At 37.8% G+C, this 14,085-nt stretch overlaps 2 protein-coding genes across 5 annotated transcripts; both read right to left on the bottom strand.

Annotated features, from left to right (window-relative positions):
* Positions 1–1,830: 1,830 nt before the first annotated feature.
* On the bottom strand, positions 1,831–9,164 carry uchl5 (ubiquitin carboxyl-terminal hydrolase L5). Its single transcript, XM_034081907.2, has 11 exons — positions 8,956–9,164; positions 8,448–8,511; positions 8,261–8,366; positions 7,782–7,907; positions 7,102–7,163; positions 6,155–6,285; positions 5,930–5,993; positions 5,598–5,700; positions 2,940–3,053; positions 2,596–2,694; positions 1,831–2,179 (listed from the first exon to the last, which is right to left on the bottom strand). Exons 1-11 carry the CDS (start codon positions 9,029–9,031, stop codon positions 2,135–2,137), a joined length of 990 nt encoding a protein of 329 aa, XP_033937798.1. The 5' UTR covers positions 9,032–9,164; the 3' UTR covers positions 1,831–2,134.
* A 277-nt stretch (positions 9,165–9,441) lies between these two features.
* Positions 9,442–12,997, bottom strand: glrx2 (glutaredoxin 2). Of its 4 annotated transcripts, none has more exons than XM_034081179.2 (4): positions 12,949–12,997; positions 11,737–11,797; positions 11,165–11,341; positions 9,442–10,214 (listed from the first exon to the last, which is right to left on the bottom strand). In XM_034081179.2, the coding sequence occupies exons 2-4, from the start codon at positions 11,794–11,796 to the stop codon at positions 10,053–10,055; spliced, it is 399 nt and encodes a 132-aa protein (XP_033937070.1). In that variant the 5' UTR covers position 11,797; positions 12,949–12,997; the 3' UTR covers positions 9,442–10,052. The 4 variants fall into 4 exon arrangements, with proteins under 4 accessions (XP_033937070.1, XP_033937069.1, XP_033937072.1 ...); XM_034081178.2 differs by lacking the exon at positions 12,949–12,997 and adding an exon at positions 12,739–12,937; XM_034081181.1 differs by lacking the exon at positions 12,949–12,997 and adding an exon at positions 12,866–12,889.
* Positions 12,998–14,085: the final 1,088 nt, after the last annotated feature.

The following is a 14,085-nucleotide window of genomic DNA, read 5'->3' as shown; positions in this document are numbered from 1 at the left end:
AATACTGCTTTAAGAACTACCAGCATGCTTTCAGTCCAGACTGATATTATTAAATGGACTGTGATGTAAATTAGACACGATGAGTCATGATCCCAAAATGATATTAGGGCTACTGACCTTTGTGCTCCCGACTTTTCTTCCAGCACCAGCATGAATTTGACATTTGCTTTTAAAGTACAATGTCCAGACAACCATTGGATGCATTGTCAGAGAATGTAGTACAGACATCCTCACTCTGCTCAAGATGACCTTTAGTTACTTTGGTGACCCCCTTAACATTTAATATAGGGTCATTATTACATCAAAATCTCTGTCCGATACTTTGTATGTTCCCGTAAAACTAATGACTGAATCAACTGTTATTTTAGTTTAGAGGCAATTTGCAAATGTTAGCATGCTAACGTTTGATAGTGACCATGGTAATCTGTATACCTGCTGAACATCATGTTAGCATTATCAGCATGAGCATGTTGACCTTAGCATTTAGCTAAAAAAAGCTGCTCTGGCAAAACACAGAGCTGCTAAAATTGTTGCAGACATTGCTTGTATCATGAGCTGTAGATACATATATATAATAACTGTTCTCTTTCTTTTGTCTGGCATTTGAAGGAGCAGGGATATATCTTTCAATTTCTAAATGCTAATTACAAATACCTCCATCAACAACAACAAAAGCCTAACATTTTCTTGCTGCTTTTAGTTATCATTTATTGTAAAATATAATAAGTTGGGATATGGACTGTTGGTCGAACAAAGAACTCCATCAAAGGTTATTTGTTGGATATTTGAAGGCAAAATATCAACCATATTGATACTTTAAAGGCCTTTTTCTTGGTCGGTGTTTGGAACCACTGCTTTTTATGGGCCTCAAAAACCCTTAAAGCCACTGCATGTGATAATGAGCTGCACAAATAAACATGCCCTGACCTCCAAAGTAGGCATACACAGCGCACATTCCGTTATGCAGAATGCTATTTATAACACTTTTTGAAGTATTTGCATCATTGTCAGCAAGCCACAATATATATTCCATGTTGTGTTAGTGATAAAGATAATTGCTTTGTTTGAAAGCATGTCTAGTGAGGCTGTGATGGTATTCACAAACACCCTGTAGAACTGGGACACTGTGACCATGAATCCTATTACCATGTGGCCTGACCTAACAAAGAAAAATAAAACTGACACATTGTTCTTTCTCTTTCTGAGCTGGTAGTAAAACCTGTTTGTTAGCATTTGTTGACGTGAAGCTTCTTGGCAACAGACTACTGGGCTTGGATCCAAGGAGTACTTAAGGTGTGTATGTAAACAAAGGTGCCAGAAATAGAAAAGCACCACGTTCTGCTTTGGTCGTCACACACGTCAGACTCACGCAGGCCTTTAGACGTCTGTTATGTTCAAGAACACTTAAGTCAGCTGACCGTGGTTATTTTGTGTAGTAGAGAACAGATGTTAGCTTATGGGATAAATCACAGAGGCCACTACTGACTCCCACGTAAAAAAACAACAACATGGTGCTACGGGAAGCTTTCCAAAAAACACACATCTTAATGATGCACTTATAAGGACTTGGCAGCTTGTCAGCGTTCTCTCTATGGGTCAAATAACTTTGACTGCAAGATTGTTTTTAAAAGGTTTGATATTTTTTGGAGCAAAAACATACTTATTAGTTTACAGTGGAGAAAAAAAGGTTTATCAGATGGCTTATTTTTTTTTAAAAACGACAATTCTTGTTGTTGCTCAGCTGTAACAGTAGGTGGTGGCAAATATCTACCATGAAGTCTTTACCACCATGATACATTTTTTTGAAGATCTGTCCATAAACAACACAAATTCACAAACATCTAGACATTTTATTATGAAAATAAGACAGAACATCATTTGAGCACATTGTTTTTCTTTCTATCATGCATTAGAGCTGATGGACACATGGAAAGAGCTTCTTTTTTTTTTTGCCGGACAGTCTCTCTGCTACACCTGCAGTGCAGTTCTTAACATTGATGTTTCACAGGAGGCCACAGGGCGGAAGTGCTGCAGACCATCCCTGGTCATGAATGTGAATAAGACTGATTATGAACAGTATCTGTATGTGACTGTAGGGTTCTGGATGCATTTGTGTGGAAGTCCTTTTTGTTGATCACTTGGCCTCTTGGGCTTTTTTGGCGCTCTGTTTCTCCTTTGCCTGGTGAGACAAAACACGTGTTTATTACTGTACAAAACCTACAAAGAAAAATTCAAAATATCCTTTTATGTTACTTCATTTAAAATAAAGTAGTGGTAAACATTGTAGAAACAAATTAACTTAAAAAGTTGGATTCATGACCATTCCCCCTTTACTGGACATAATTAATACTGAAGCTGAAATGGTCTTTCATTACGTTTGTCGATTAATTTTCCTTATTGATCCTCTTGACATTGACCAAAGTATTTCATTATGTATACATGAGAGTCCCTGAAAACTACAAGATATCCCATTAAAAATAATGAGGAGTAAAACCTGACGATTTTTCAAAATGTCAAGGTGATTATGTTTTTCCAGACGTGCATGCACAGAAAGCGAGTGGCGTTGAAGAAAGCCAATAAAATAAAATAAAATACCTTCTCCACCAAAGGTATTAACTGTTGGTACTCTGCCAGTGTCTTCAGCAGCTCCATGATAAAGGGAAGGTAGTTGTGCTTTCTCCGAATGTTTTCAATCTGTAAGAAAAACACATCAATTTAACAAAGAAAGTGAGAGAAAACCTGGGCATGACAGATGTGAATGAAGGAACTTTCAGTCTTACACGTAAAACACAGCCTGTACATATATTATCTCCTTATTCAAAGGTTGTTTTCAACAGACACAAATACACTGTAGCCTTAAGGGGCAATTTCCCTGCATTTATATTACAGTGAAATGCAGAATGTAATAGCAGGAAATGCAGTGTTGAGGAGAAACCCACCTTATATCTTTTAAGTTTCTGATTTTCCTCTTCAATAAGGAGCTGGTACTTGGCAATCTCCGACTGGATGGAGCTGAGAAACGTGGAGCTCTGGTCCGTGTCCATTGGTTCATCCTGGGAAACAGAAGGGGGGGGGGGGGGGAGGTTGTCATTTGGAGAAAATTAGCAATACTACACAGTAGGGGCCGATATTCCGCATTTGACCGATTATCGGTATCGGCCTTTTTTTTATCAAATTGCCGATAAAACTTTGGCTCTGATGCGCCGTTTCTCTGGCTGCAGTCACCACTCTGTGTACACAAGCAATGTCCCGCCCACAGCGCTATCTGATAGGCTATTACTGAAGATTTTCCGGGCGGGAGCCAGCCAGAGAGGCGGGACCTTCTCAGATTACAGGCAGGTGCGAAAGAACGCAGACACAGACTGAAGCAAGCAGCAGCGCTGAGCGGCAGAGCCATACATGTGTTAAACCGAAGTTCAATAAACATCCCTATCCCCTATGCTGAAGTTGCAAAAACACCACGATCTTATGATACAATTCTATCAGTTTCCCAGTTACACAGGGATGCGGGAAGTCAGTCAGAGATGGGGGTGCGTGCAGCGTCTCGCAGCGGAGTAACTGTGGTGTGTGTGTGGGGGGGGGGGGGGGGGGGGCTGCGAGTGGAGCCTCACAGTTTTCAGGTTGATATGTGAAGCTCATTAGCTAATCAACATGTATTTAGCAAAATATTAGAAGTGAGGTTACTAGACTAACGTTAGGTCTACTGTAATAGCCTCACTTTTAATAGTTTGCAAAACATTAGCTAGCACTAGTGTTTTGCAGTTGCTAGCAGCTTATTGGGATGTTATACTAGAGAGACCGATATAATAAATTAAGCTTTATTGTTAGTTAAGCATGTCAGCCTGCAGCCCCACTTCTTGTCTCTCTCTCTAACTCATTGCAGATGACTGCACTAAAGAAAAGGGCACAGAGAGGAAACCAGTTGTAAGATGTTTAAAAGATAATTAAACATAATATAGGCTATGCTTAAATGCATTTCAAAGAAGTTGTGTTGGAGTTTGTGTTATTCTACATTTTGACACTAAGATTTTTTTTTTTACTGCAAATGTATATCGGTTATCTGTCTCCTTGATTACTAATAATCGGTATCGGCCTTGAAAAAGCCATTTCGGTCGATCCCTACTACACAGTATAATTGCTCTGTAGTATTCCTGTACAATTCCTGCATTAAAAATTGTACAAAGATATCAGCATCAAAAAGTATTTATGGTGCCGTATTGCCTACTTCAAAATAATTGTATAAGTGGGATTTAGTTGTATTAATTCAAACACTGCTTGGTAGTATAAGCTGGAATAATGCATTATGATTTTTATATTTGTAATAGCAATCTAAATCTTCCAGGTAACAAAAGCTGTACAATTAATGTGCTAGAGAAAACAGTACAATATTGGCCCACAAAATGTAGTGGAGTACAACAAAACCACAATGTGAAAACACTCATGTAAAGTACCTTGAAATAGTACCTAAGTATAGTACTTGAGTTATTTTTGCCAGGTAACTTTGCACCACTGGCAGATCTATCCTACTCCTTTAAATATGTTTGCAGTAGGGCTTTTAGTAATAAAGTAAAATCTTGTGTTTGCTGACCTCCAGTGGTTGAATGCTTCACCATACTGTAGTCATGGAGATGGGTAATAATCAGGGTGTGATCAGTAAGCGACAGTAACCGACAGGTAATACAGACTACACCTTTTAATTAAAAAACGAAAAACAGGTCAGCTGGTCAGGTAGTAAAAAATAGATGAGATTTATTTTCCTATCTACTTTTGCCTGACCTTGATGGATGGGAAATGTTATGGAGTCAAGGAGTGCTTTGGAGGAGAATTCATAAGGACTAGGAAAAAGAAAATGGCAGTTTTTGGGGAACCCTGCACCTACATTAGGGCACGTTATAATGTGATAACAAGTGTTATTCACAAGGGTCTGGTTTCGCTTTAAATGTTCCTGCGTTAATACATTGTGAGATGGCACATCCCCTTTCCTTTCAAAAGGACATTTGAGTGTACTCTATGCCAAAGGAGACAGAGAATGAAGCATTAGAACACCTTTCCTTAGCATTTAGAGAATATTACCAGCTCTTTTGGGTCATTTCAATAAGTTAATTGGTAATTAATCCTCTGCCAAGGACTTTGAGCTTGGGGTAAATGTATTCCTTGACCCTCTCTAAAGAGATCAAATGAAAATATTTTATATTTAAATCTTAATGCTGGACTATTATTAGACATCCGCCTTACTCTCAAGATTCCTTTTATCGAATAAATGTCACTACCTTTTTATAATGTATAAGACTTCCATGATCAATAGTAGTGTTATCTCGTATTCACCTTAAACGACTCTCATTCAGAACAATCAGTGTCATTTTCTTAATGTTGAAAAAAACGTGGCAATTTCAATTACTACACAATCATTTATTTAAACCCAGAGCAGTCGTATCCTACACTTCATGTGTTGTGGACGAATATGACGACAAGGAAATGTTTTGTTTGATTATAATCCCTAACTTTTTGAAGCAGACATCTGATGCATTTCACATTTAGCCTCACAGGGACAAAGTAAACTACTCTATGCCATCAATTTTTTTTTTGCTACCACTCACCTCAGTAAGCTGGGTCTGGAGCTCTGCGATCTTTCTCTCATATATCATCTTCCTGTCTGATACGATGGCCATTAGGTTGAACCGGATCTCTCCTTCACTGTACCTGAACAGGGAAACAATAAAACATGTTGAGCACTTGGCAGAACATGCTGTATTTACCGATCTGCTTTGTACAATCAAAAACTGTTAAAAAAAAAATGAATTCCCTTTTCACTTCTCAGTACCTATTGTATTGAAATAAAGAGATTCTTTAATAGCAATAAGATTCAACATTAACTGAGGATTTCATTAATTTAGGATTGATCCGACATAAATGAAAAAAATATATTCACTTCTGTATTCTTTTCTCGATCACTGGGCGAACGGCGCTGATCCAATCATCCTGGTTGCACGCACCTGATGAAAACACAGACCACAGCTGATAATACTGCAGGTGTCTGTCTGTACATACAGTCCCCTGCACTGTACATCATTGTAAAACAGACAGTTTTAGAGGAAATGGGCCATGGCCAACAAGATGAAATTGTATAAAGCAATAAAAAGGAAAAAATAGCAACCTAGGTCAATTGGTCCCTCTCGGAGTCCATCCAGCTCGTATAGCCGTCCGTTTACAGGAACATAGCTCACAAAGTGAAAGGCGTCCTCGTCCTTCGCTGTGGACTTGGCATCAAATTCAAACATTTGCTGTCTGTAAAAACAAAAAAGTCACAATTTTAAAGAAAATGATCCTGCATCACATGTAGATGCCGTGAAACAGGTTGGAATTTAGGAATGCTCGAAAAACAAACTCCAATCTTAGACTCCAATCTAAGTCAATATAGCGTACGTAGAAAATGTTAAACATGTCACCCATTAAGAGGCCTTTATATGCTTTTTGGGGGTTCCCTTTCGTGTAGTGTGTTATAGGATATTGTGCATGAAAATGGTCTGCAAAGGCTAAAATCCCTGCAGAGGGAGTTTCTCTCCCACACGTCTTCCCTGCCTGTCAATTGGACTGATTTGTTTTTTTGTGTAACATGCAGTGACATCACTATGTTACACTTTTGCTTATATTGGCTAATGCTCCAACACGTTGTACTTGATAGGTTAAGGGCGGAACATCTCTAAGCTGTTGACCAATCACAACAGAGCCGGCCAATCAGAGCAGACTGGGCTCCGGTTTCAGACAGAGGGTGAAAAGAGGTGCTGCAGCACAGGTAGTATGAGAAAAATAAAGACCTTGTTGTACATTAAATCATGTAAACATGTCCCAGTAGAGGAACAAAATACAAATATGAACCTGAAAATGAGCATATTATGTACCCTTTAAAAAAACATGTTATATATTACTAAGTAGGTTGTGAAAGGGCTTCACATGGTGACCAACAAATGACCAAACCTCACATTTGCAAGTTGCATAAAATCAGACAGGTGCATTAGCAGCAATCACTTTCCACAGAGTAAGAATAAAGAGCTAGACATATCAAGAAGTCATTCAAACAGAGTTGATGGAGCGAGAGCTTACCTGGCAAAGCTGTTGTGAACTTGTCGGATCACTTCGGAGTTGCTAAGAGCCAGACCTTTCATCTGAGGAGGGGGTTACAGGATTATATTGCTGACTGTATAACATTTGCCTAAAGTTGTGCTATTAAAGGCTGAATGGGACCCTTATAAATTCCTTTTTTCTAGAAACAAGTTATACTTACAATAAGTGTAGATATGTAAGTAGTGTCAAAAAGGTACTAACTATATCAAACGACTCACAGGTTGCTTCTATACGATAGCCTGATTTATTACCATTATTTGCCCTTTCCAACTGGTTTAGATATTTTTTCAAAAAAAAGGACAGCTTGAGTCATTTAAGATCAAAAGAGAAGTTGAGCAGTTTCACTTAGTTCTTTTGAACATGTGTGGGACAGAAAACCGAGTCATCAAGGTTTTGGAGGTAAGAGGATGAAACTGTCAAGTGTTAGAGATGAAAGTGGGGAAATAAGTATATCAAGTTGTGTAATAAAGAGAGAAAAAGCTGGGTTTTTTGTGAAAAATGTGTCACTTGGTACTTGAGTTAGAAGGTAAATGCTGGTGTCACTTTAATTAAAAAGGTGTATAGTTTATTGTGAATGGGTAAACAATACATTCCTGTACTACTGCATGCAATTGCCAAACAATTTTTTGGGATTCAAGGGAAAAATACCGTGAACGTACAGCAGGGTCGAAACTCTGTGAAAACTCTCTGAACTCTGTCAGTGTGTCCCCAACCAACATGTCAGAATGGAAGCAGTTGAGCAGAACGCTGACTATCGCCTGGGTGGCACAGGCGTTGTTAATGACCTGAAAACATACAGAGATAACACATTAATTATTACACAGATCCATAACCCATTGTGTATTAATTAACAAACTTAATGAAATCAAAAATCATCTTCTAACCAGATCTTCCTATGTTATGTACACTTACTAATTGGGTCTCTATATTTTGTAGTCAGTGTGTTCATGATATGATGCATTTGATGATTATATCATATACTTCCAATCCATCTGTAGGGATATGTGTGTATACACTTGTAAAAACCAAGCAGATCGAGGTTGCCATTTTGTTTGCTAAGAACTTACTATGACTCAAATATTAAAACACCACAACATTGTGTAACAAAAAAAAGTTTTATATGACATAAAATAAATACCTGTTTGGCAAAGAAGATTTGATCAAGCCTTGAATCCTGAACGATAGACCCTGCTGGCTCCTCACCTGGCTGCCACTTGAAGAGGAAAATCAACCCATGAACTGGTCTGAAACAGAACCGAAATATTAAACAAATAATGCCTTGAGAGGGATTATGAAATATATAGAAGCTGCAGGTATGAACATACTTCAAGTTGTCAAAATTCTCTGGCTCCATACTCCATATCTCTTCAACCTGGGCGCCTTTGCAACCTGGCAAGAACAAATACAGCATCACATAATTACTCATACTTATAAAACGGTGTGTCTGGCTTTTTACAAACGTTAACATATGGGACCAAATGTCCCCAGTGACGGGTTGACAGCAGAGCAAAGCACAAAGATGTCATTAATGAGTGAGGATTTGTTTTCACGCGCCGTTGTTTTGAACGCTGAGTAATGCTAGCCAGTTAGCTTGCCTCATTAAGTTAGCTTTGTCAAATACTGCATGCAACTTTTTAGAGAATGCAGCGTTTTGGTGGTTGCTGAGAATACAAAGCCTCTAACATATTTTGTATTTGACCTCCATTGCTTGTTTTTATTATTGCATAGAAAACCAATAGAAGCTGATTGCAAATTACCATTAGCTTTAAAGGAGCTAGCTAGCTAGCGCTGTCGCATAGCTACCATGCACTGAATGAACAGCTCGTCACTCACCAAAACCCTTTATCAGTTCTGTGAACACGCCGGGGTCACTCTCCATCAGACACCACTCTCCTGCGCTTCCAGCCATTCTTTACAACGTTGTTTATTCAACCTACTTACACATATACGAGATGCTAATATCCTAGCTTAGCAGTACTACCGCTAGTCAAGCTAATTTGACTGAAACACTAGTGACCTCACGGATGAGGTGCAATGTGGGGACTATGGGAGCGCTCGTTTTATTTACAGCGTATACTATCCAAAAGCCACACTAATTTGAGAAAATATATTGCAAAAATGTTTTCGACAAAGACAAGTTTCAAGGTTACATACGTATCAACTATACGTATATAAATAGAAAAATAAGAACCCATGATCAATATCTGAAAGTAATGTGCCCACTCGTTGAGTTTAATCAATCTCCGCCCGCCTAAGCGAACGAGGGGACAAATTAAGCACACTTCAAGAAAAAGGCAAGCCAGACATTGGAGGCAGATGGTGGTTTCATTCATATTTTTTAATATTCATAAATACACATTTCAGGCATTTAGAAAATATTTCAGAGTTGTTGTTATAAATACAACCATACATATTTGTATTCATAACACGGACCAGCATCATGATTCAATCGGCTTTTCATTCATCTGATATAAGTTAAATGGATGGTTTAACAAAGAAATTCAGAATATAACATAGCTTCTGCTAACATTTCAGGTAGACTTTTAATTAAAATGCTTCGACGGCTAGGTAAAAAATGTTTTACAAAATCATAATATTTTTCACATTGGATGTTTAAATACATTTACAAGTTGATGTGCTAATCATAACAAAATGACAAGCTACATTAATCGTACAACATATGAAGAATGACCTCAATTGAATCAAACTGTCAATACCTCACATACCAATGATGTTCAGTTTTTGTTTTAAATATGGCAGCTTTAATAACAATACTGTACATCCCTGTATGAAAAGGTATGTAGCCTAACATTCAATGCACTTTGATAAATATATAACATAGTCATGCTCAAACAATGTTGAACTTGCAACACGAGATCAAGTAGATGTTTCATAAACACCGTATTGAAAAGAACTACAAGAACGGTTAGTCATTTGGCTGACTCAAACTGTCCGCTACCCGAGCCGTCGGAGCTGGAAGCGCAACAGGGAGCACACTGCTCGATTAGGGGCCGCAATTTCCCCTGCTGATGGAGTTGTTTGGTATCAGAGCCACCCCCGATACAGTTTCCGTTAATGAAGACTCGCGGCACCTTAACACACAGATCATGTTGTACCATTAGGTTTTGAAACAAAGCGTTATAAAGGCACCTGACAGCCCTCTAGATTAATTTACTGCTAGTCTGAGGAGTTTGGCAAGACTATTGGAAAATTACTATTGTCGATACGTAGACAATACGATTGTCTATGCAGCTGTGTATTGGAATTGCTACAACTAATGTTGTCATATGGCTCTGTCTGTAAGGATAAGTGTGCTGGGACAGTTTGAGCATATTTGTATGTAAAAAAAAATAATGTTTAAATTAAATCAGATCAAATTCTGATCCTTTCAGTGAAAATATAGTAGTGCAAGTGTAAATACAGGTGTGTGAATGAAAACCTTTGTTGGTAAACACCAACTCTAATCTCTCTTTCTTGTTAAAAAAACTAAAGCACTGTACAAAACCTTCAGCTACCTTCACATTTGTATGAAGGTTGGTCATATCAGATGTCACTAATTAATGTTTATGTGTAGATAAATAGATGGCAGACCAAAAGAAAAAAATGTCTGTGCTCTGACAGCCAATGTCAACTCTGTACTTGGTCAAAAATAAAATAAAAGAAACATTTAAAAGGTGTAAATTAGTTTAACGTGCAGATACACAACCCTTATGTCATAAAGTCTAGTTTTAATGTAGATCTAAATGCTATTTATATCTCGTAACTCCTGATATGTCGCCTGTTGATGGGGACAAGTGTATAAACGTGGAATAGTATCTACATGTTTTTAGTCTTGTACAAAATATTCACATCATTATTATTAAAATGTATTAATGTAATGTCTATATTTGATACCATTAAAGACTATAGTATGACAAATATGCAGCTTATTTGAGTCAAGATAAAGACATGAAACCTTGGATGCAGCCCAAACAAAACAAGTCAAAAATAAAAGGCTGTGAAATTGAAATTGCAAACCCAAAACACAACTTGAGGCTCTTACCGTTCTGGCACCGGTCATCTGAGCTAAGGCCTCTTGCATTCTCCTCCCATCATTGTGCTCATCCAGTTCAATCACTTTGTAGGTCGCACCAATTTCATTGAACACATTCTTGGCCATTTTGCAATAAGGACAGGTGGACTTGGAAAATATCACAACACAGTTCTGTGACACCATCTCCTGAAAGGTCGGGGGGGGGGAAATATGTAATTTAATATCAGTGGAACACAGAAATAATCTACAAATACCAGAGTCCTATGTAAATTGCTCGGCAAAGGTGAAAGAAACCTTATCTCTGCAGATTTTCCATGGTTAATGTTTAGTAATAGAGTGAACTGGGTACACTTTAATATGAGTTTTTTACTGAAAAATGTGGAGAAAAAGGAGATGCTATAATGGTTTTAACTGAAAGAAGGAGTCACTAAACAATTTAATGTGCAGCTAAACTGGTTACTTCTATTGAAAAAAAAAAGGTATCAAACACATAGTTGTTAGGATATGTAACAACTATGTAAAAACTGTTCTAACAGTTTTTACATTTCCTTCAGGTAACATATATGCAAGAAATAATTTACCTGAACATGCTGTACACATGATGAACCGGCCACAGATGTTGAGGATGTAAAATTTCCCATTCTGAAAAAGACAAATCACAATATTGAATCAAACAGTATTCCAAGGCATTTAGTCCAGTATTACACACACTACAAGTAGTGACACAGTTTAGTAGGTTCGTGCAAACACCTAAAAGACCTGAAGAAGTCACTGGAAGAAACGAGCTGAAACCTAAAGATTAGCAGCAACATAATATACAACTGGAGCATCGCTGCTGGTCTGAAAATGCCCATATACATTGTAATATGTGTAGGGGCTACGTCTTAAATTGCACTGTGCCTGGTCTACTACTGAAGTAAGGTTCATGTGCTAGGTAATCCAGGATTAGCAGTACACATGCTCTTCACTGGCACTAGTAATTGGCTAAAATGTTATATTGGCATGCGATTTGCCGATCTCCATTCAAAATGTGGCAAAATCAAGACTGCACGCTTCAGTGAAAACCAACAACACTTCTTAAAGCATGGCTGTAAGTGTTTTATAAAACGTGAGTAACTAATTTTAAATTCGGTATACATTTAATTCGCTTCCCACTAAACCTTTCAGTTAAAACGAAATGTATGTTATTGCTTCTATATGTTCGGTGGGAGATAATAGTTGTAGCATAACGCTAGCTACACGTTGACAACAGTCATGCAAATGATAAAGGTCGTCTTAGTTGACGAAATTATGCATTTGTACAGTTTGACATGCAAGCCGAATTGACCATATGAATCAATGGATTCGTAAAAATAACACAAATGTGTGTTTGGCATTTTGAAACACACTAAACTTTGAATTATGTGAAGCAGTTGTGAATAGTTACTTTTCAGCAAGGTAAAGCTGCGAGATGCGAAGTTAACAACAGAGAACGATTACTACGTATAATTGGGTGAAAGGTTTAGAATATAAAAGTGTGTTGATGTTTTATTAATCGTATTCAACGTGCAAGGTAATGTATCAGTCAAGCTGGCGAAAATGACCTTCGGCAGCCGGTCCATGCCACCCTGGATAGAGATCCTGCTCGAGCAAACATGGATAAAAAAGAAAATACGGCCAAAATGTAATCGATGTGTTGGCCTGGATGAAACATGCGGTTATTGTACAAACTGTTCTTAAACACACAGCACCCCTGGCGCTTTCTGTACGTTTGATATCCCCCTTTATTTACACTGTTTATGGCTGAAGCCTACCTTACGTGACCACCGGAAGCAGTTCCTGACACAACCCGCAGTTTGAAAGTCACGCCCACAACGTCAGCATCACTTAAAAAAACAACTCCTAAATATACCACAAAGTTGGAGTTTCAAATGTGTTAACAATATAAATTAAATAGGATGAAGGTATACTATTTGAAAGAAGTCTAAAATAATTTGACCTGTATTTTCTTTACTTGGCATATTCCAAAAATAATGTCTTAACATTGGACTTTGATTATATAAGTAAACAGAGCTTTTATGGCAATAAGACTGACTCATGGACACTACAATTCATGGTCCATGAATGTAGCTTTGTTGAACTACCAAGAAGCCTCCATACTAACGTAATATTTTCTAAAAGGCCCTTTTGAATGTATTCAGTCAAGAGTAGTATGCCTATCTGTTCCTCGCAAGAATATAAACTTACAATAATAGATTATGTCTGCAGAGACCAACTCAAACATCACCCGAGTAGACTGGAGATAACTTTGTTCTGTCATCGCACAGTCATCAAAGTGTGTACAAATGCAGATTATTAATTTTATCCTCAAGGAATTTCAGAATGAACTGTTTCACATTTTCCATGTTCCAGAAATGTTACGAAACGCAGTGGAGAAAAGTGCTAGGGTGCAAATACCTGCTTACAGCATTGATGATAGGATAGGATTGGACTGTGTGTGTGTGTGTGTGTGTGTGTGTGTGTTGTTAAAGAGAGATTGTGTGACTACAATACCCATATATCACACATATCACAATGATCCCTGCCAAGTGGAATCTACTAGTGGGCACACCTTCACCATCATTGGGGAAAGGGAACACTTAATCTCATTGGCTGGCCAAATGGTTGCTATGGCAATAGCTCGTACTGCCAAGCTGTCAAAGTAGTTATGTCATCATTAAAGTGTTCCCATACAGAAATAAAGACAAATCATCCATTACTGGTCATTATGAAAGCACTTTTAGCTCTTTATAGTTCATTCATAACTGCTATGTCATATTTGTATCATATAGCAGTAGAAACACAAAAATGAGGCACAAATACTAAATAGTCTTGACTGACCAGATAATATGACAAGGGGCTAAAACTCTGAAGAGTGACAACAATTTCAAAGAAAGCACATTTAATGTACC

The sequence above is a fragment of the Pseudochaenichthys georgianus genome, chromosome 4 (assembly GCF_902827115.2).
Source record: "Pseudochaenichthys georgianus chromosome 4, fPseGeo1.2, whole genome shotgun sequence".
In the NCBI taxonomy this organism is placed as follows: Eukaryota; Metazoa; Chordata; class Actinopteri; order Perciformes; family Channichthyidae; genus Pseudochaenichthys; species Pseudochaenichthys georgianus.
This window is presented reverse-complemented; position numbering and strand designations above follow the sequence as displayed.